This window comes from Zootoca vivipara, chromosome 12, assembly GCF_965207765.1.
Source record: "Zootoca vivipara chromosome 12, rZooViv2.hap1.1, whole genome shotgun sequence".
Lineage (NCBI taxonomy): Eukaryota > Metazoa > Chordata > Lepidosauria > Squamata > Lacertidae > Zootoca > Zootoca vivipara.
Genome location: NC_142595.1, coordinates 25,517,633 through 25,541,034, shown reverse-complemented (window position 1 = coordinate 25,541,034; position 23,402 = coordinate 25,517,633). Strand labels below are relative to the sequence as shown.

Below are 23,402 nucleotides of genomic sequence, written 5' to 3'. Positions count from 1 at the left end.
GTGTTAAAAAGGTGCAAAAAAAAAAAGGGGAAATGAGCGCACAGTTCAGCTTCATGAGAACATTTGCTTTCTTGTTTAAAAAGCAGGTTTCTAAGTATATGTAGAATGCCTTATGAAATCTCAGAAAGTTGGCTGAATAAGATTTCAAGTGGTTGTGGTCGAGGGGAGACCTAGCTCATTACTCGATGGGCTAATGCAGCCCGTTATCCTTCCCCATATTCAGCGGAAGCAGAATACAATTTGTGCAAAATAAAGAGCAGTCATGCAAATTTGGTGGATTTGTTTAGTTTATTCAGGATTTGGATTGCCTAGATGCTGAACTTGAATATCTGTGGATCTAGCCCTGGCCCTAGATCTCTAAAGTACATAAGGGTTTCAGACTTTCTCATGAACAAATAGGTTTTACTCACTAACCCAGAAATCTCACTCTTCCCCCTTTATGAGGATACAGCACTTCAGGCCTGCATGATAATCCTTCTGATGTGCTTCTTTTCCTTTAGAAAGCTGAAAGAGGAGGAGGAGCAGCAGCGTGCCTTATCTTTGCCCTCCATCCCAAACCCTTTCCCAGAACTCTGCAGCCCCTCCAACTCACCCATCCTCAGCAACTCCTCCTTGGGACCAGGCTCACCACGAGAAGGAGGTTCTCATGTAAGTGTGGCTCTTTACGTTTTGGGATGGAGGGCAATCAGAACAGGGATTAATTTTGACACAGGGTTTGCTAAGGCATGGTACTAAAAGCTTTCTCTTTTGGTGGTGGTGGTGGGGCGCTTGTACAGCCAGCTAGCTACATGTGAAATCAATGAGGGGGCCCCTGAGAATGTGCAGAGGATGTTAAGATGAAGGGCAGGGCCTTATAGTTTACAGAGGCTGTGAAGGGTTTGCCCAGAGATACATTGTGCCCCCATCTCCTCCCCACCGTGGGGTTCCTTTCAATTCACAGACTTGAGTACAAAAAGAGTACAAAACACAACCTAAATATGAAGAGAGTTAACGACTTGAAGAACCTGTTGCCATTGTCTCCTGCTCCAATCCATTAGGTAGGGCTCAGCCAGGCAAGGCTAACGACTTGCACCCCATCTCGCAAAATCGCTAACTTCAGTTTTCAAAAAGACATGTTTTGTAGAAAAACAAACCAACTGCACATAACTCAAAACTGGCAAGGTTGTTTCAAATTGCAAGGATAAGCAATACGACAATCTTTGATTATCTTTCTCAAATACAAAAGTAAATGTTTTCACACACAAATCATTTTCGACAATCTGTATAAAACTGTGCCCCACAAAGGTCAGTACTGTGTTGCTCCAAGGTCTGGGCCCTTGGCAGCTGCCTAAGTTGGCCTAATGATAACACTGACCCTGGACTGCGCTGGAAAACATTCAGTAGGGTATAAGAGTAGTTGTTTTCATTCCCCCTCTCAATCCCATTTCCTCAATTGCATCCCCTTCCCTTCATTCCCATTTACTGCAAGCCTAGGCTGTGCGTATGAAGGTCCTGGGCCGCCCAGACGACAGGACCTCCCTCTCGGCCTTGTTGATGTGGTGCAAAGGAAAGGAAAGCAATACATTTGGCACCAGCTTGGCTGTAGGAGTTGCCGGGAGGAGGCATACAAGACACCACCCAACCACCTTAGGGACTCCAGATTTGTGTAGCCTTTTCTTCTCCCGAATTTATCCCACAAGGCCGTGAGTAGTGATTTTTCCTCTCTGGAGAAAAGGGGTCGCAATGGAGAAAACACAACCTTTCCTTCCCATTCTTAACAGAGCCGGATTCTGTGGTAGGGTCAGCCAAATCAATTCTTGCTTTGGGTAGCAATCCTGTGCGAGCTGGCCTTGCATTAGGCTTTTCAGCCTCATCTTAGAGTTGAGACTTAAACACTGTCTGGTGTGATCTGCTGCTTCCCCCCAAGGCCCAAACTACCAACAAGAAGAGCCAGAGAGTAAGAGTTAGAACCAAGGACTCGATGGGGCGAGGCTGGCTCCCATGGGGACTGTTGCCAAGGTCTCAGGTTTTGTTTGGCTAGCCTCTGGGCCTCCGTTGGGAGCCTGTAATTATGGGACAGGAGGTCTCCAGCTGCCTGGGAAGTCTTTCAATCCACCTGATGCCTCTTGCAGTTTCTATCAAAGGCCAACACAGATGCTTTTCACCTGCACCCAACATGGATGTTCATTTTTGTGCGCAGTATACAAAGGAGCTGATAGGAGACTAGAGAGCAAGACGAACGGGCAAACTGCTTCTGTGTTATCTCGCAGCTTAACTGTGCTTGGTGCATTTTCTTTAAAAAGAATTGATTTATGTATTTATGCGATTTAATATCCTGCTCTCCAGCTCAAACTCGGGCTCTTACGACGGCTCATGATAAAGAACAAAATAATAATAAAACCCATGAAATTACAGTAGAGCAACAGAAGGCTTAAAAGAGCAGCAGCAACTTATCAGTAGACACCAATAGAAGACAATAGCTGTATATCTATACCCACTTCCTTCAGAGTGAACCCCATTGTACCAGGGTGAGAGAGTCAGGATGGTGTAGCAATTAGTGCATTGGGCTAGGACCTCCGGGTCTAGGGTTCAAATCCACACACAGCCAGGAAGCTCACTGGGTAACTTTGGGCTGTTCACTTTCTCTCAATCTAACCTATTTTACGCCGTCGTTGTGAGGATAAAATTGGGCAGGACCAAATTAATATCTTTAAAAAATGTATTAACTTCCTGTTGGACGTATTGCAAAAGGCACAAAGGACCGTCGCAACCTTGCCATCTTCAGAGGAGCCATAAGAGAGTAATTATCAGCCTTTTCTCTGAAGAGCTCTCGTCCATCCTTCTACAGTATTTGGAGGCTCTCAGAATCTTTGCCAGTTTCCAGATTTACCGACAGCCCAGCCTGAGATCACCGTTAAAGTGTTTATGTGGAGATTGACAACAAACACTCCCTTGCCTTTCATCTGAAGATGGGGTGCCTACTGTTCATGGTGGGGCCTCCTAATCCTTCCCCTGGGATTCCAGCCAGAGTGCTTGGCACTGGTCAGGGAGCGGGAGAGCATAGGTGTCTAAAAACCAATTACTTTCCCACAGTCTTCCCCAAGCAGGTCAGCTTTCCCTCTCCGTCATCTCAAAAGCATGCTACAAGATTTGAAGAGCTGCCGTTAGATTTAACACAGTGTAAAAAATTTTTTTGAGAGGTTCCCAAATGCATAGCGAACAAGCAACTTTCCAAAACACATAGTAAATTTCAAACCCAGTCGCTCTTGTCTCATCTCAGCCTGTGGAAATTCCTCCGGAACATTGAAGCAGCTTAGTAATTGGTAAATTAATCCAAAGTCCAGCTTAGCTCCTCCTTTCCCATGTTCCTCCTATGCATGATTGATGGCGTTCAGTTGCAAGTTTCCATTCCAATGTAGCAGCCAGGGCAGTCTGGCCTTGGGTTATCTCCTTTTTCTGGAAAGAAAGCAACTGACCCTTGGGGACGTGCTGCCCTAACAGATGATAGGTCCTTTTAGAAGTGTCTGGGCTGCGGAGTCCTTCCTTAAATGGAGCCCTTGGCCCATGCACTCGCATTGTTAGCATGCCGGCTTAGCGACTTCAACCTGGCCACAAATCCCTCTTGCGCTAGCCACTGCGTCATGCGCAAGGTCCTGCTGCATGGGTGATGCTTACACATATTGGTCCTGCTGCATGGGTGATGCTTACACATATTGGCTGAACCTTTACGTCAGGCACTCACAAATGTTATTTGTCTATTGGGGAGGTGGGGGCATGAAGGTAGCACACACGCTCTCCTCAAGTAGTGTAAGGATACTGAGTAATATCTAAAGGTAAAGGTAAAGGGACCCCTGACCATTAGGTCCAGTCGTGACCGGCTCTGGGGTTGCGCGCTCATCTCGCATTATTGGCCGAGGGAGCCGGCGTATAGCTTCCAGGTCATGTGGCCAGCATGACAAAGCCGCTTCTGGCAAACCTGAGCAGCACATGGAAACGCCGTTTACCTTCCCGCTGTAGCGGTTCCTATTTATCTACTTGCATTTTGATGTGCTTTCAAACTGCTAGGTTGGCAGGAGCTGGGACCAAGCAACGGGAGCTCACCTCGTCACAGGGATTCGAACCACCGACCTTCTGATCAGCAAGCCCTAGGCTCAGTGGTTTAACCACAGCGCCACCTGGGTCCCTTGAGTAATATCTACAAGGCTTTATTTTACAACTATGTACAAGTCAGAGCAAAATGACCATGACTGTTCAGTCAGAGTCAGAATCCGGAAGTGGCGGTTTTTAGGACCTTGTCCAGCAGAGTAGCCTTGCCGCCCTGAGTCTCCTCCTCTCCTCCCGTCGCTTCTCCCCCCTGCGTTGCTGGGGCGAAGGGGGAACGGTCGTCCCCTTCCCTCCTGAACTACTCAACTGTTGACCAGGCTCCTTGGCCACTGACGCCTCCCCTTCCACAGCACTCTGCTCAGGTGCTCCGGGCCTTTCCTGGAGAGCGGTGCTCTGAGCTGGGAACATGTTGGAGCCCCCGGCGCCACCCAGCTGGGCTCTCTGCTGATCCCTGGTGGTCCCCTGACAAGTAGCCTCTCCCACTCCCCCAAATATCAGGATGGCTGCCGCTAATGTCACAGCACTGCATCAGCTCCGACAGGTGGGAAGGTGGAAAGAGGACGTGTATTGATTGAAAAAAAATAAAGACCTTTTCATGGCCCGGGGAGGCTGGTTGAAACAAGGGAGAAAAGAGCCAGGTGGTGACTGGTAAACCCTTCCACTCTGGCTTAGGTCAGGGGCAGGGGACCCTTTTCAGCTCAAGGGCTTAGGGAATGTGGCCTTGCGAGAGCCCCAAGAGTGAGATAAAGAGGCTTAGGGGGCTGCTTTTGGTCCCTAAGCCCATATCCCTCAATTGTCCCGCCACAACATCCTGCAATTGCAGAAGCCATTTCTGCCTCTGATTGGATCCTGGAATGTCCCATTTTGGCAGACCTGAATCAGATGGAGGCAAAAAGAGGGCCCAGTTTCTATACCTCTGAACAGAATCTAGACCTAAATGAATATTCATGTAGCCCCAGGCCTTTCATTAAAGGTAGAGGTAAAGGGGCCCCTGACCGTTAGGTCCAGTCGCGGACAACTCTGGGGTTGTGGCGCTCATCTCACTTTACTGGCCGAGGGAACCGGCGTACAGCTTCCAGGTCATGTGGCCAGCATGACTAAGCCGCTTCTGGCGAACCAGAGCAGTGCACGGAAACGCTGTTTACCTTCCCGCCGGAGCGGTACCTATTGATCTACTTGGACTTTGACGTGTTTTCAAACTGCTAGGTTGGCAGGAGCTGGGACCGAGCAACGGGAGCTCACCCCGTCGCGGGGATTCGAACCGCCGACCTTCTGATCGGCAAGCCCTAGGCTCAGTGGTTTAGACAACAGCGCCACCCGCGTCCCTAGGCCTTTCATCAGGAGCCAGCAAAAGCACCAGCTTTTATTTAAAAACAAAGTTGGCTATTCCATTATTTGCCACCTTCCCCATGAAACGAGCTTAGGAAAGGGAAGAGGTGAATTGTGCAACAGCTAGAACAGAAGCCCCACTGGTAAACCAACAAAGGTTTGTGGCACCTTAAAAACTAACAGGTTGATTGTGGTGGAATGGAGCCAGCTTCATCAGGTGCATGTAGTGTTGCCCTGCGTCGGCAGGTGCGTCTGTGTCTATACACACACAGGTATAGAGGAAGGACATCGTAAACAGTGAGTCAAATGTGAAACGGCCAAGAAATGCAATAAGTACAGTTTGTGCCCACTCAAAAACAAACAATAAACCCTGCTGTGATTCAGAGAGATGTCTGGCCATGTAACTCCTCTGCCCCAGAAGGTCTGGGGAATCAATTGTTGCCTAATAATAGAAGAGGAGACTCAGCCCTAGAGCCTGTTTTGAATACCATGTATTTATGAAGCAATAGTAATGGAGAAAATGTATTTAAGATGTGCAGAGTGCATTTCCCCCCTCACCATTAGATAACCATGCCTGGAATAGAGAGTTGGGCTGTATTTCAGTAGACAAGATGTGGCACAGCTCCGATAACTCTCATTTAATAAATGTAGCACAGAGCCCTGTGATTTTGTCGCACACCACCCCAATCTCTGAGTGGGGGTTCCAGGTGCTTCCCCGGGGTTCGTGCTTCCTTCAGAATGAGGCACAGCAGAGACTGTGGTGTCTTTAGGATATATGGTTTATTTACACACTCATATATACAACCTGAGCCTACCATGGAGGGGTTCACGGCATTAACACCCCAAAAGGGTATTATTTCTCCCCTCGCCGCAGGCTTGGATTCAGACTGAAATCGAGCCTTGTTCTTTCTCTCTCTGCTTTCCAGCTTGCCTGTCTCTCAACACTGCAACTCTTTGCTCTCAATGCTGGCTTTTTCCTTATAACTACCTGGAGTTGAAGGAGACATCCCCTGCCCATTTGCCATCTCCCACAGAGCCCCTTCCTGTGTTCTCCTTAATGGCCCATCACCCAGGCTATCACCTCACTAGGAGGCTGACTTGGCTATTCCAAGAATTGGAAGCCTTGATTAATTTTTTTAACACTCGCTGGACCCAATCTCACAACAATACGATTGACTCAGTTGTCTTACTTGAGCAATTGGTTTGCTCCCTCTTGTGGAATAGTTGGGTTAAGGAGAGATCATCTCCAGCTGACTAAGAATGTAAGATCACTGCAGTCAAAGGAGGTCAGTATCCTGCTTTCCAACAGTAGCCAAAGCAGATGCTTCAGGAGTCCCCGGTTCCCCCTTTCTGCTCTGCAACATACAAGGGTTCTGTGGCAAATATTAATGTTAAGCAACTTCCTGGATCACCCCAAGGGTCCATCTAGGCCAGCGTCCTGATTCCAACAGCAGCCAGCCAGAGGTGCCCAGGAAGTCCACAAGCAGGACATGAAAGCAAGGCAGTCTCCCTTTGCTATTTGTCTATCAAGGATAATGGCCCCTGCTAGACCTCTCCTAAGCCATCTAAGCCACTGGCCATCCCCAGGGGATATGCTCATAGGTCTGAACCATCCTTCAGCATATGTGCTTCTCTCCCTCCCCTCTTAACCTCTGCTCGCTTTCTCTCCCCCCCCCCCCAGGTAGTGAAGGTCTACAGTGAAGATGGGACTTGCCGCTCTTTGGAGGTCACAGCAGGGACCACGGCTCGTCACGTCTGTGAGATGCTCGTCCAGAAGACTCACGCTTTGCATGATGAGTGCTGGTCCCTAGTGGAGGTCTATCAGCACTTGGCTCTAGGTGAGGAATGGAGGGGTTGAGAGGACCAGGCAGTCTATGTTAGTGTGCATAAACACATGCTCTCTCACACACATTTACCGTATTATTAGAGGGCATCATGACAGAGTTAGGATTAGGGATGTGGAAGAATTCTGAAAGCAGAAATGGGAGCAGAAATTGCCCAAGTTTGTTTATTCGTCCCATGCCAAGAATGGAAAGGAATCCAAGGAATGCTATCCGTATTAGATGTAGTTTTCAGTCCAGAAACAATGCATGATGGTATGTGATTGGTGGCATTCCCCTTTCTGGTTTGCATTGTGTTTCCTTTGCGTTGAAAAGAACGCTTTGAAATAACATAATAATAACATGAATAATTGCAAAGCATTTCACCACAGTGGTCAGTGAGAAAGGGCAATGAAGTTTTTAATCAGAAGGTGAACTGCAGCAGAACAGAAACAAACTGCTCGTCATGAATACGGGGTGGAACGGACACACTTTCTTTTCCTGTGTGCAAGGAACGTTATATTAACTAGCATGCTTAATACCCTTTACTAGAGCTGTTCTCCATATTGGGTCAGCATAGAATAGAAATGAGCTGCTAAAGGGGTTCTTAAACCCAAATTGCTATTTCTGTTTTAATCTCTCTCTGCTCTTATTTTGCCAGAGCGATGCCTGGAAGATCATGAGTCTGTGGTGGAGGTTCAGGCCACGTGGCCTGTTGGGGGTGACAGCAGGTTTGTCTTCCGGAAGAACTACGCCAAGTATGAGCTGTTCAAGAGCTCGCCAGTAAGTGGAATGGACCATTAAGCCAGGAGGGGAGGCCATTCTTTCCTTCCAGCATTAAATGGAAGCTTCCTGATCCTCTGCTTTTTTAAAAAAACACCACCCTAATTCCACATCTGTTAGCTTGTATGAAATGAAATTGTAGCACCTGCCGGTTTTGATTAGTAAACGTTTTGTGTTTCACTTTAGAATCCTAAACTCAGTTTCTGCAAAACCTCTAGGTTTTACTACATTATTATTTATTGAATTTATATACCGCCCTATACCCGGGGGTCTCAGGGCAGTTCACAGAATAAAATCAAGATATGAAAACCACAAAATACATCATAAAAAAGTAAAAACAACAACCCAATAGCCCCCCTCCCCCAAAACCACAAAACACATTTCTGCATTACTTGAATTTATATCTCTGGCTGTAAGATACAACAGAAACTTTTATTATTATTTTAGTTTTCAAATATGAAACGTATCTTATTATACCAACTGATAATGTAAAAAGTACACAGCGTTTTATATTTTGGGATGTTCTGCTTCACAACTACAAAAATAATGTTTCCATATACGCTGTAAGCCGCCCAGAGTGGCTGGGGCAACCCAGTCAAATGGGTGGGGTGCTATCATCATCATCATCATCATCAAGATCCCTGGTCAGACATTAAAAGCCCTCAGCAACTGCCATCATCCCTGGCCTCTGGCAATGCTGGCTGGGGACTGATCAGAGCTGGGAAGAAGCACCAGGCTGCTCTCGACCTTTGGGTGCTGAGTGCGAAGGTCTGAAGGGGGCCTCTGCATGTGCTCCGCTGAACTTGCGCAGAAGTCACCCCATAACTGGGAATCCCGATAAAGACCTTCCTACGTTGCTGAAGAACCACAGGGACTTGTGCCTCAACCTCCCCACCTTATTTATTTTTTCGTAACAAAGTTTTTCATTTTCATCTTTTCAGCAGTTTGGTTGCATTAGAGCACATGGCATCAACAATTACGTAAAAACAACAACAACAGCTATAAACACTCAGATAAACGTTTCTAAATATATTAACTAAGTTGTGTCAAAGTGTGTACAGTGGTACCTCGGTTTACAAACACAATTGGTTCCGGAAGTCTGTACTTAACCTGAAGCGTACTTAAACTGAAGCGAACTTTCCCATTGAAAGTAATGGAAAGTGGATTAATCCGTTCCAGACGGGTCGTGGAGTACTTAAACTGAAGCGTACTTAACCTGAAGTATGAGTGTAATTGGTTCTGGAAGTCTGTACTTAAACTGAAGCGTACTTAACCTGAAGCGAACTTTCCCATTGAAAGTAATGGAAAGTGGATTAATCCGTTCCAGACGGGTCCGCGGAGTACTTAAACTGAGAGTACTCAAACCGAGGCGTACTTAAACCGAGGTATGACTGTATACCAAAATGATTACAAATATTGCAGCCATGAAATGATGTATAGTGGCGTGTATTGCTTAGATTGGTGACCATAAGTATTTGTTGCAATAACCATTAGAAATTATATGACTTTATAGGGAGAGGCGAGGGAGAGGACAGCGACTTTTTACTTCCTACTTCCCCTCCCTTTAGGATCTTAGGCTAGGGAGCACATTATTTTGATACTGAATCTTTATCTGTGTTATATTAGGTGTTATAGAGTTTTCAACATTAAAGAATGGGTGCAATAAAATTTTAAAGAGAGGGAGAGAAACAAATTGAAGCAAAAATGGAGCACATCTTGGCAGTTTCTCTCTCTCTTTATTATGAGGATAATAAACTTGTCCTTATTTTTACCTTTTAAAAAATAACATTGAGAGCATTTCCCCTCTTTTGGCACTAGAGACACCAATATGTGGCAGCCAAATTGTCTCTGTGTGGTTTTGGAAGGCTCACCCCGTTCTTTTCTTCTCCATTGCAGCAGTCACTGTTCCCCGAAGCCATGGTTTCTAGCTGCCTGGATGCAGCCAACAAAGGCATGTCCCATTCAGAACTTATACAGGTACAAAACCCACCTGCTTCCTTTCCTCTACCCATTCAGACCTGTTCCCATTCCCTGGTCTTCATATATTTCCAGAAGGATAAAGCACTGTTCTTGGGTGGCCATGCTCTTATGCCTAGCGCAATTCACTGGGAAACACTAGGCAGCCAGAAGGTGTTGCTGGGGGTCTTCTGTATCCCCAGGACTGCACTCCTGAGCGTCTCCCACACAGCTGCGCCCTAAACTGAAGGGCTAGTTGTTGCTGCCAACATGGACTGCCAGCAGCATTGGCGGTACCACTTGTCTACCTTTGCCATCCTTTTTTTTTTTTAACTGATTGTCTCTTTCAGAATGTGCTAAATTCAGGAAGCTGCCCCGAAATCCAAGGGTTCATGCACCTGAAAGAAGTTGGACGCAAAGTATGGAAAAGGTTTTACTTCTCCCTACGGCGCTCTGGCCTCTATTACTCAACCAAAGGCACATCAAAGGTAAGGGGTGTGCATTGTGTGGGTGGAGGGGTTGGTGTTTTATTCAGTCATCCAGTCCTGTTTGCAGCCCATCAGGGCAATATTGCTGTGCTCTATCGGAAAGAACAGCAGCCGTCAAGGAGGCAGAAATGCCTGAACCACCGGGCGATTTAATTGAATAAGGCAGACTTTGGCAGGTACCTTATTTCAGTCTAAACGGCTGCATGAAGCTTGATGCCAAGACCAGTGGCTTAGGATGTGTTTTGCCAAAAGCTGAAAGTGCCGTACAAACTGCAAACTATCGAAAGCAAAATCCATGCCCTTCCATTTTTCTTGGTATCTGAAATTAAATGAATCTAAGTTATGCACCACAGAAAGAGGAATTATTGAACCTTAGTAGAATACTCAGTACTGATTTCCCAAGCCCTTCACCCACCTTAGAGCAACAATCCTTGCAACACCTTTGTAAGGCAGGCTTGTATTATTTTCCCCATATTACACATAGGGGGAAGGCACAGACTGAGATATAGTGGCTTGTCTATGGTCACCTGTTGAATTGAAGGCTGCGACGAGTTCTGAATTACTGACTTCTTTCTTATTCACAAGAAAATTTATATTAGTTAGTGCAGGGGTGCTGCAGAAAGAATGTTGTTGGTTAAGGGATCCATGGACTCAAAAAGGTTGAAAACCTCTGTCCTAGTGTAATCCGAATGCGGAATTCTTCTTTTAGGCTATCCCTCGGCCAATAATGCGAGATGAGCGCGCAACCCCAGAGTCGGTCACGACTGGACCTAATGGTCAGGGGTCCCTTTACCTTTACCTTAACCACACATATATGTGGGAATGTTTAGGCATGTGGATGAGGAAATAGTGTTTAATATATCCTATCCCAGCTTGTGTTAGCAAGCTTCAAACTTAGCACATAGCTGCCAAGTTATCCCTTTTTTAAAGGGATTTTCCCTTATGCTGAATAGGCTTCCTCGCGAGAAAAGGGAAAACTTGGCAGCTATGCTTAGCAGAGTTTACATTCCCTTCTAATGCACAGGAAAAACGGTTGCTCAGGCTTGGTGAAGCCTCTATAATAATATATTATTTCTTGGATTTCCCCTTTATCCCTCTTAAAAGAAAAGACACAACACAGTGCTCTTTAAAAGTATAAAAATAGTTTACTTACAGACTTCCTGAGATACAGCACAACTCAAGAGGTAGACTAGCTTAGATAAAAGTATTTACATGTTGAATCTGCTCCATAGGGGAAGGCAGATTCATTGTTCTCTTGGCTGGAAGCCAAGAGATCTCTTTCTAGATGTTGCTTCCTTGAAGTGTGTGGTCCAAGAGAGAGAACATGGCTGCTGCCCTCTCCTTATATTTACCTGGACAGGTAACTCCCATCTCTGCTAGATGTGGAGGAAGTCCAACTCAGATCAATGACAGGAAACTGACCTGGTCAGATGTTCCTCCCTGTGGTCCCTCTAGGAACTGTTGTGACTTGACTGCACTTAACCTTTTACATCCCACAATATACAGAACACACCTGGTACCTACCTCAGCAAGCAACCGAGAAGTCAGGGGTGGGGTAGACCCTCATGCTGTGGAGCATAGCTTCACACTTCATCTGTTTTTGGTCTTCTTCATGCCAGGACCCCCGACATCTACAGTATTGTGTCGACATAAACGAATCCAATATCTACTACATCACCCAAGGCAAAAAGCAATACAGCACCCCCACAGAATATGGCTTTTGCATCAAGGTAAGAAGGGTGAGAAGCACTCATTTAATAGGCACAAAGAGAAGTGCCTGGTGGTAATACAATAATATGGTGCGCTTAAAATACATCCATGGTTAGAGCAAGCAATGAGATGTCTTGGACAGAATCCACAATCAAACCTTACCACAGCTTTTCAAGATTATTAAAATACAGTGGTGCCTCGCAAGACGAATTTAATTTGTTCCGTGAGTCAATTCGTTTTGCGAAAAATTCGCCTTGCAAATCGCGGTTTCCCATAGGAATGCATTGAAATTTCTTTTTTTGCCCATAGGAACGCATTAATTAAATTTCAATGCATTCCTATGGGAAACCGCAATTCGCAATACGATTTTTTTGCAAAACGAATTCGTCTTGCGAGTCACCATCAGATTGCAAGACGCATTCGTCTTGCGAAAAGTTCGTTTTGCAGGGCATTCGTCTTGTGAGGTACCACTGTACACACGCATACTGATTTTTAATCAATAAAGTCAAATTGTGCCTCCCCTGCACCCAAAAGTTTTAATCTTGACTATACACCAGTGTTTCATACAAGTGTGATAACTGAGGCACCCTTATTTTAAAAATAACAATATTGAAGACACATGTCACTCTTACACCTGACAAAGCTTACTTTCAGTGTGTGTACATATATCTCTATCTCTCTATCTATACCCACCATCCCAGGATCCCCCCTCCTGTTTCTGCATGAATCACTTTTCTGGGCATGCCTCAAACTGGAAGGAGGCAAATCCAGAGCACTAACTCATGCAGTGATGTGGCAGGTACCATCCCCCAAGGGCGGGTTATCTTGCTGTGCCCCTGTGTTGGGACTGATTACTTTTCCAGCCAAGCCCAGAGCAGGGAAGGGGCAGACAGAGCCCCAATGGAGACTGATTAGAATAAAGGAAAGCCAGAACAGTACATCAGAATAGTGAATTATGCAGAAATGCAGACTCGGTGCATGCATACTTTTGGAGAATTTAATTATTTAATCTCTCGATTTGGTTGATCCAGATGGGGAGTGGGTTCTGTGGGTCAGGGCTCATCCCCGGAGCAAATGAGTTCTGACACCTTTCAAAAAATGGTTGGGTGGGGCAGTCTTTGACCATCATTTCATGCATGTGATTATTGCTCTTACCTCTGCAGCCATGCAAGGCACGAAGTGGGGCCAAAGGCCTGAAGCTCTTCTGCAGCGAAGACGAGCAAAGTCGCACATGCTGGATGGCTGCCTTCCGCCTCTTTAAGGTACAGGGAACTCTTCTAAAATACGACGTCAATAGAAGATTCCTCCTCAATGCAAAGAGCCACTTTAAAGGAATGGTTTTCATCAGGGCTGCAGAATAAGAAGGAAGAGTTATGCTCCTTGCTCCTTGTCTGTTACAAATACAGGGGCGTGGGTGGCGCTGTGGTTTAAACCACTGAGCCTCTTGGGCTTGCCGATTTGAGGGTTGATGGTTTGAATCCCTGCGATGGGGTGAGCTCCCGTTGCTCTGTCCCAGCTCCTGCCAACCTAGCAGTCCGAAAGCACACCAGTGCAAGTACATAAATAGGTACCGCTGCGGCAGGAAGGTAAACAGCGTTTCCGTGCGCTTTGGTTTCCGTTACGGTGACCCATTGCACCAGAAGCGGTTTAGTCATGCTGGCCACATGCCCCGAAAGCTGTCTGTGGACAAATGGCAGTTCCATTGGTCTGAAAGCGAGATGAGTGCCACAACCCCATAGTCACCTTTGACTGGACTTAACCGCCCAGGGGTCCCTTACCTTTTTTTTACCTTGCTACAAATACTAATTAGCCCGCCCACTGCAAAGTTACTATTTGCACTAAAACAAAACAAAACTAAAACTGTACATGTTAAATACAAAGACCCATTTAATGTCACATCAAGTTTGACTCTTGATTGCGATTTGAACTTTGGACATACCGATGTTCAGACCCAGTTCACTACATCTGTAGTCTTCAAACTGCATATTCTGACAATTTCTGAGGATATGTGGACTTCAGAGAACTCGAATACAAGGTTTCCTGTTGTGGGGGAGGAGACAAGTTTTTGACCAGAGTTCATTTGCAGTTTGCAGCCACAGAGGGGTCCTAAGTTGGTTTGAGTTTGCACAGAGCAACAGGTAGATCTGAAAGACCCCCCAGTTTGTGCTCCACGTGAATTTAGTGTGCACCCTAGAATATGCCCCAGATTCCCTTCCAACATTCAGGGGTTCTAGGGGTGATGTTTCAGACTCCTCCTAAACATGTTGGTGTGGAAAGAGCTCCCTGTGGTACAGTCAAACCTCCGCTCCCGAACGTCTCCATTACCATATGTTTTGGCTCCCGAACACCGGAATTAAATGCTCTGGTTTTCCAATGTTTTTTGGAAGCCAAACGTCTGGCGCGGCTTCCGCTTGAGTGCAGGAAACTCCTGCAGCCAACCGAATGCCACACCTCAGTTGTCAAACATTTTGGAAGCAGAATGGGTTTCCAGAACGGATTAAGGTTGACAGCCGAGATTTGACTGTAGAAAGTTTGAAAATCGTGGTGCTCCATGGGGTGAGCTGCAGCGATAGATCGTTGCCTCATGGGAAATGTAGTCTCTTGGTTCAAATATTGACATGATTACTGTACAAGTATGCTTCTTCCTTGATTTAGAGAGCAATCCTTTACATATCTGCACAAAAGTAAGTTTCACTGAGTTCAGTGAGGGTTTTATCCCAGGTAAGAGTTGCAGTCTCAAAGAAGTTTTTTTTTTTAAAAAAAAGAATTCCTCAAATAATTCCCCCTATGTAGTGTTGCACCCAGCTCTAGCAAATAGTAAATGTCATGGTCACTGCCTGGAATATTGATCGTGCTGGGCTGATGCTGACAGGTTTGCCTACCTCACAGATACCAATAGCTACTCTCCTTTCTGCAGTATGGTATACAGCTCTACCGAAACTACCAGCAGTGTCAGGCACGGCAAAGAGCATGGATCGGGCCTGTACCCCTGGTAAGCTCCCTGCTATGACAGCGTTTCAGAGATTTTCATTATCAGTGGATAAAGGCAAACATAATGTCTGTAGAGTAAGGATGGATACACCTTCCTGTCGATTTCCATTTCTGAGTCCTATTTAATTCCACATCCGCTTGGAAATTGTTTTTAAAAGCCTGCACACAAATTCGTACACTGCACATTTCTCCAAATGGACAATTTTTGCTTAAGGTGTGAATTTTTTCCCTAGCAGTTTTCTCTAATACAAAACATTTTTGTATGTTGCTTTCACTAATATGTGGTGGGTTTTTTTGCACTTTCCCTGGTAGATGCATTTTTATACACTTGAGCAGGCATAGGCAAACTTGGCCCTCCAGATGTTTTGGACTACAACTCCCATCATCCCCAGCTAACAGGACCAGTGGTCAGGGATGATGGGAATTGTAGTCCCCAAACATCTGGAGGGCCTACTTTGCCTATGCCTGCACTTGAGCATTTGCCTTGGGCCTTGTAAGGCTACATAAGAACATCTCCTGCCAGGAGCTTATTTGTAGGGTTGCCAGACTCAATAGAGGACAGGACTTCTGTGCCTTCAATTGCCCTGCTCTCTTTTGAGTCTGGAAACCTTAAAGAGAAACCAGCAGATCCTTTGTTTAATTTCCAAGCAAAGGGTCTGCTGGTTTCTCTTTAAGGTTTCCAGACTCAAAAGAGAGCAGGGCAATTAAAGGCACAGAAGTCCTGTCCTCTATTGAGTCTGGCAACCCTACTTTTTTGGTGTGCCTGAAGTTCAGCCCCAGAGGATCCCTGTCTGCTTTGTGATACTTTATGATCCTTAAATTCAACTATGAGCTGTCAGTAATAACCACTCTGCACCAAGACATGACGGTAAAATAAGGCACTAAATCTGGAATACTCTCCCATTGGAGACTCCCCAGGATTTCAAGCTTCCCCCCCCCCACCAGAAATAGAAGGATTTATTTATTTTAATTGGCAGGTTATGTCCTTCTATTTCAGGTATTATTACTTTGCTTTTCACTGGCTCTTGTATATGTGTTCTTGACTCTGTCTTTACCCAGCCCGGAGGTATTCATCAAGACTTGATTAAACACATCATTTTAGAAACCGAATTGCAATGTGCCTTTGGGACTGGCCACTTATTATTATTGTAGAGATCTGTTGCTGAACACTTTCTAAAAACAATCCCATAGCGGAGCGTGTCGGATAATACCTTGGTGGCCATGGACTTCTCGGGTTGTACGGGCCGAGTGATTGAGAATCCCAAGGAGGTCCAGACGGTCGCTCTGGAGGAGGCTCAGGCGTGGAGGGTGAGTCCGCTGTATGGTTCCTACTTAGAGATTACAGGGAGCATGGTGGTTAGCTGGGAATGGGGATCACCATATTGGGCGTCTTTATTGAAGCAGGTATTACATGGGGAGGGGTCTCTTAAACTCCACAGTTTGAGCTCCACCCATGTGGAGAGCCAGTCTAGGGTAGCTGTTCTCCATGCAGGAAAAAGTACCCACCACAGAGCACCAGGCAGATTAGATAGCAAAGATATATAAAGCTGAGGTCCAGAGCAGGATTGTGGATTGTCTTGGGACAAGTAGGTCTAGAATAGGCTCCCCCAATCCAATGCCTTCTGGGTGTTTTGGACTACATTGCTTAATTTCTCCATGCTGGCTGATGGAGGTTTTCATCTAAAACATCTGGAGGGAAGCAGGTTGGGGAAGGTTAATCTAGAAAAGAGGCCGGGGAGTTTTGCAAACGTTTTGCTCCCACAACGGAGGGTTTAAACACCAGCAGCCTCCATCTTTTCCCATACTCATTTGGTGATGATTGAAAGCTGGGCTGGAATGCAAGGTTCACAAAGGAAAGGTTTGGTTCCTTAGAGAAGCAGACCCTAAAACTCCAGGTGGGCATATAGAAAAGTAGTGTGTTACGGAGAAGGCTAAACTGGAACCGTTCTCCCAGATCTGCTAGTTTTCTATGTGCAAGGAACTTTTTTTTTAATGGAGGAGCATTCAGCCACCTGTACTCTGAAGTGGTACAGCCAGACGCAGGTTTCCCAGTTCAAGTGAGAATTAGGGGCAGATTAATCCTGCAGTTATACATAATGGGGAAAATTAGTTCCAGCCTCCTTGACTCCTGTCTTGACTGCCTCCTTATAACTGAGCCATATTTCCCATTGAGATTTGGGGATTTCATGACAATGGGAATTACCATGCATCCATTTAGGGAACACCAAACTTCTTCCGATGCACCAAACTAACTTTTGTTAGTACACCTACATTTTTAAGGGTATAGTTGTTGCCCCCCAAACTGCATTTTTGCCCAATTTTTGAAATGTAATAAGGAAATGGAAATGTTTTACTGTTTCAGTTTTCATTATGGTATTCATCCTTTGGTGCTGTTGCAGTGGCAACTTGTAGGTAGACAACTAAAGGTGAAAAACTTTACGGCACCTCGGAGGCTATCGAATTGCAGTTACCGAGCTGTTGTGGACCAGAACCCGCCTTGTCAGATGCATCCGACGAAGCCAACTCTGGCCCACAACAGCTTATGCCGCTCCTCTATTAAATCTTGTTCGTCCCGCCAAGCTCAATGGGGCTTCTTCCCTAGGAAATGATTTTTTTAAAATATTGTAGCCCTCAGCTGCCAGTGTCACAGTAATCTTTGTTCTTTCTGCTGCAGCAAGACTGCTGGCACAACCACCTGTCCAAATTTGGAATTTAACATAAACAAACGTATTGCAATTTTTTTGGGGGGGGGGGCACTCCTATATGAAACAGGGAAATGATAATTAACATGGCAAGCTTAACATACCTGAAACAACCTCCACTGTTTTCCCCACCATGCTTCAGAAGAGGACAACGCACCGATACAGCCTGCCCACCCCGTTCCAAAGCTCCTCGTTCAGTGCTGGTGAGTACCGAGGGACCCTGGGCGCTGCCTTGTGCTCCAACCACTGGGAGCTGCTGCCGCCTTCAGCCCCAACCAGCACAGTATCATCTACAACTGACTGGCGGCAATTCCCCACAGGCCATCTCTCCCAGTCCTTGCCTGGAAATGCCAAGGGTTGAAGCTGGGACCTTGTGTGTGCTCTGACACTGAGCTATGGTGCTCTCGCCTGTCGCAGATCACCGGCGTAAAACACAACCCCTTCTTTGTGTGAAAATGTAGTATAACAGCCGGTGAACGGTTGATAGCAGAGGTTCGGGAAGGGGGGGCAAGGATAGCTCAGTCTGTAGAGCATGAGACTCTTAGTCCCAGAATCGTGGATTCGATGTTTGGCAAAAAGATTCTGGCATTGCAGAGGGTTGGATGACCCTTCATGGTCCCGTCCAATTCTATAATTCTGCCCTAAATTCCATCAGGCATCTTAGCTGATTTCTGGTTTTTATAACCGATTTATTTATTTATTTTGCATTGAATTTCTCGTGCACAACTTTAGAGAGGATTGTAATTAAGTGACAGACTTTTTTTTTTTAAATTGCCTAGTTTAGCATTTCCTATAAAGGGGCCAGGCCCTGTGGAGGGTCATCTGAAGCCAGACTACAGCTTGCACCTGGCTGTGCCACCATCTATAAATTCCATTACATGAAACATTGAACATGTGAAGGAGCAGGCTGGATAAGTGTGTCTCTGTGCATGTGCAGATTTATATGGTTTCTTCTGAGCTACAGCACAGCCATGGAGCTTGACTCCAACGCCAAGACCCAACGCTGGCACATATGAAGTGATAGGAAGGGGTACACAAGGCTGCCGAGGATGTAAATGCCGCCTTGCTCTATCTTGCCAGTGCTAAATAATCCTGGCTATCCGCACATGTCTAGGACGAAGGGATGGGTTTTCCAGCTATCTTGAACCCCAGCAACCCTCATTGCAGAGACTAGGGGTTGCAATTGCAACAAATAGATTCTTAACACTCCAATCAAGGCTGAGTTTCTGAAAGAAAGCTCTTTCCATTCCTCCCACAGCCATCCACAGAACCCAGCCATGGTTCCATGGACACATTTCTAGAGAAGACACCCAGCGCCTTATCGTCCAACAGGGACTGGTGGATGGGTAGGTTGCTTGCTACATCTCTCCAACGCACAATGCTTGTGCAACACAATCCTATATGCATGCCATACTCGCAGATAGTGCCGTCCCGTTCCTAACTCTTCCCATCCCAGGGATACTGTACAGAACAGGATTACTTCAATATTGCTAAAAGCCATTTGACCCAGGCTAGAGCTGGGAGAGGCAGGCAGTTGCAAAGACAGAATCTTCTTTCTCAAACAACTGAAGCCCATCCCAGCAGAGCCTCTGCCAGGGTTAGGCTGTGAGCACTTTGCCGGCTTACAACGCAGTTGGCCGTTCTTCTCAATGCGGATTAAGAGTGGCTTTGGTGCAAATGCACCAATATGGAGTATTTCATAGGAAACAACAGGATAGTTGTGGGTTGTGGCTAACCTTGTGTTCACACCACTTCCCAAACCAGCCTTGGGGGTGCAGTCTTGCACCTTAGGGGAAGAGGAAGCTGTCTTTCTAAGTGCCCACCTGCCTGTCCTCCTGCTGCCTCTTCCAGTTCTTGAATGAATTACAGTCGTACCTCAAAAGTCGAATGGAATCTGTTCCGGAAGTCTGTTCGACTTCCAAAACGTTCGGAAACCAAGGCGTGGCTTCCAATTGGCTGCAGGAAGCTCCTGCAGCCAATCAGAAGTCACGGAACCTGCAACGGACGTTCAGGTTCCAAAGAACGTTTGCAAACCGGAGCACTCCTTTCCCGGTTTGCGACATTCAGGAGCCAAAATGTTCAAGTCGCAAGGCGTTCAGGATCCAAGGTATGACTGTACATTCATTCATGATTTTGACTTCATGTAGTAACACTCTTTTCTTGGTTATGGTTTATAACGGACTACTACAAAGTCAGGCTTAATTGGCAAATAGGTCACATTAGGGGTAGAGAACTTGCAACCCTCCCAAATGCTGTTGAACTCCCATCTATCCCAGCCAGAATGGCCGATGGTCAGTGATGATGTGAGTTGTAGTCCAGCAGCGTTTGGAGTGCCACGAGGTTTGCATGGTTATAGAAATGCCGAACGAGCCACAGGCTAAAGAGTTGGGCATAATTTGAAATGAAACCACCCACTTCCTTCCTCCCCACTCACCCCCACTTTAAGCACTGAGTAATACTGACTGTGTTTACTCGCAGGTAGATGCAAATATAACTGCAGCCTTAGAGACTTGAAGGTCAGCTTCCCGGAGGCATAGCCATTTGCCCACCACCATAATTATCCCTTCCTACCCTCAATCAGCCCATGCAATCCAGATCATGCACTCAGCATGATATATATTGACAGCAATATCCCCATGCAAGCCTGAAATCATTTTTTTTTTCAGGAGGCGGGGACCGGAACTGAGGGTTAGTGGTGTGATACTCATGAGCATGGAGCCATAAAGATGTTAGTGTGAGAGGTCCGCGGGGTTGGACCTCGGCTCACATACTGCACAATGTGCCTTTAACAGCCTTCCTATTGTCTTGTCGATTGCAGGGTCTTCCTACTGCGGGAGAGTCAGCGGAACCCCAAAGGTTTTGTCTTGTCCCTCTGCCACCTGCAGAAGGTGAAGCACTATCTTATCCTTCCGGTAAGTGGTCGCATTAAAGAACGTACAAAACATGCCTTTGTAACAGCTGCATTTGGACAGCCAAATCCTGGCTTGCCGTAGGAAATAAAGCAAGATATGCCTGAGCGCCTTGCACCTGCGTGAACAGGGAAACAAACGTAGAAGCTGCCAAAAAACAAAAAACCATGTGCACGAGAGAGAGTGAGAAAGAGATAGAGATATCTTGAGTTTGAGGGAACGTGGTTACCAGGCAGGCTTCAAAAGAATGAACATAATTAAGCAAACCAGCCTGGTATAAGGCAGGAAAGACATCTCGGCAGTACCCCTTCCTGCCAGCAGTGGGAGAACTGAACAGTCAGGAATGCTTTGGAAGACCTGCACCTTTTCCAGCGCTTATTTTTTTCAAGCCAGCCTGGACCCTAATACTACTAGTTGTGGAGAGCAGGGGGGGGGGGGGTTGGAACATGTCCCTGGCTTGCAGCACAGTTACTACTTTGTGTGTTCCCGATAGCTGAGCCCAGACTCCACGGCAGCTTTGGTTTATTCCAGGGGTAGTCAACCTTCTTATACCTATCGCCCACTAATGCATCTTTCTTGATGGTAAAATTTCCTTACCGCGCACCAGTGTTCAATGGAAGGAGGATTCAGCTTGTGCCATAGAACCCCCTACCGCCCACCTAGAATCCTGAAACGCCCACTAGTGGGCTGTAGGGACCAGGTTGACAACCCCTGCTTTATTCTCTTCTGCGCCTTCCCCTCTTGCCGGCGGCTGACCGTCTTTTGTGGGTTTCAGAGCGAGGAAGACGGACACCTGTACTACACCATGGACGATGGCCAGACTCGCTTTGCCGACTTGATCCAGCTGGTGGAATTCCACCAGATCAACCGCGGCATCCTGCCTTGCAAGCTGAAGCACTACTGCACAAGCGTCGCCTTATGATAGGCTGTCTTCCTAAGCGGCCTTTCCCTGTGCCCCACAGATTGGCCACGGCCGGTGATGGGGACGGGGGGGTTCTGGGGAGCAGGTCTTTTTTGAACTCTGTACACCGGGATCGACTCCGAACTTTGAATTGCTCCTTAATAAACTTCAGCCACTGCAAGCGACCTGATTCGAACCTTCCCATTCCACCACCACACCGTCATCTCCGGATTTTGAGCAGACTCGAGGATGGATTCGAGGTCGCGGCAATTGCACTTCACTTCTTAAGAGGACACGACTCTGTCGGTGGGCGGCTTCCACCATGAAAGGGAACCGGTGTCCGTCTGACCACCGAGTGTCCCATCCACTTCGAGGCTCTGTGCATCTCTGATCCAGGGCTTGTTTTGGCACCGCATGCAAGAGATTTTGCTGCTACTTCAGTCCTCCTGCCTCCTAATATGTTCTCGTTTTCTGGGAGTTGCCTTGCGGGTTTGTTGTGGGTTTTGCATCGCTTCGAAAACCTGTTTGACCAGAGGCAACAGTGGGGGACAAAAGAAATATTGGACGCACACGCCATGGGAAGCGATGCCTCTTGCACGCTCACTTCCAGCTCTCTTTTAACAGCAGCGGCAGAGGTTTGCCTGCCTCCAGCACTAGATTTTCTGGGAGCTCTCTCACCTTTGTTAGGATATTTTTCTACCGGGGATCTCTTCTTTTTCTCTGGTGCTTGGCATCGCAGCTTATTTAAAGTGGCAGTCTCCTCTTGTGATGCTGTGCCCATGGGCAGAAGGCTGGTAGAGAGTCAGGAGGGAATCCGGCAACAGTAACTGAAGATGAAAAGAAAAAAGACCCTGAGATTAGAGTTTTATGTTCTACCAACTGAACTGCCCCCCCCCCGCTCCAGCTGTTGTCCAGGCAAAGACCAAGCCTGCACTGGAACTTTTTATAGCTCTACCAGATTAGAAGAGGCACATAGGGTGGGTGGTTGATTGGCATCACCCTGGGGGCTATCCTTTCCCAGGGATCTCTTCAGTCTGCAGTCCCAAGTGTCTTTTCGCACAGAAAAGCAGAGGAACACAGATTTGAAGTTGCTTGGTTCTAGTCCTAGCCGCTCCCCCCACTTGAACACACAGGGATATTCCTTTCAGCACTCTCTCCAGACACCCCATTCTGAAAACATTTAAACCCAAAGATCTCGTCACACACACACACACACGCCAGCATTCTTATTGGATATTTGGTGCAATATGGCCAATGCCACTGTGCTATAATCCCCAACTCTCACCCTCTCGTGCTGTTGGGTTTTGTCATGAGTTGGCTTGTGCTATTGCATCTAAGCATCACAGGCAAGGAATCGAGGTAGGAAAAATTGGTTTTCTCCCCTTACATGAAAAGGGTTTTAAAAAAACAGCCCTGAGATGGGGAGGCAGGGAAACAGGAAGGCTCTGCCACTAATGTCGTGTAAATCTATAAGGCCAGTATCTACTGTGATGAGTTGTGTATATATATATAAGTGATGATAATAAATTGTATTTTTTTCATACATTTGCTTTGATTTCGTACACAAGATCACTTGTGAGAAAAGAACAAGCTAAGAGCAGTCAATTAAATGAATAGCAGAGATCACCCTGTAAAGAATCAACAGATTATTTTATCTCTTTATTTATCTAAGACACACAAAACTTCTTACTCATAAATAAAAGTTTATGTTTGATAACTTTTTGTTTCCC

General features: G+C 46.4%; 1 protein-coding gene across 8 annotated transcripts in view; it reads left to right on the top strand.

Moving 5' to 3' along the window:
* The window catches only part of GRB7 (growth factor receptor bound protein 7), an 86,124-nt gene extending 62,735 nt beyond the window's left edge, over positions 1-23,389 (top strand). For all 8 annotated transcript variants that reach the window (XM_035136641.3, XM_035136634.3, XM_088655479.1 and 5 more), the window contains 13 exons: positions 501-648; positions 7,094-7,250; positions 7,894-8,015; positions 9,912-9,992; positions 10,322-10,459; positions 12,079-12,189; positions 13,333-13,431; positions 15,087-15,161; positions 16,352-16,468; positions 18,005-18,065; positions 19,121-19,208; positions 20,681-20,774; positions 21,547-23,389. In XM_035136641.3, coding sequence (XP_034992532.1) covers positions 501-648; positions 7,094-7,250; positions 7,894-8,015; positions 9,912-9,992; positions 10,322-10,459; positions 12,079-12,189; positions 13,333-13,431; positions 15,087-15,161; positions 16,352-16,468; positions 18,005-18,065; positions 19,121-19,208; positions 20,681-20,774; positions 21,547-21,693 — 1,438 coding nt within the window. In that variant the 3' untranslated portion in view covers positions 21,694-23,389. The remainder of the gene's footprint in view (positions 1-500; positions 649-7,093; positions 7,251-7,893; positions 8,016-9,911; positions 9,993-10,321; positions 10,460-12,078; positions 12,190-13,332; positions 13,432-15,086; positions 15,162-16,351; positions 16,469-18,004; positions 18,066-19,120; positions 19,209-20,680; positions 20,775-21,546) is intronic.
* The last annotated feature ends 13 nt before the right edge of the window (positions 23,390-23,402 follow it).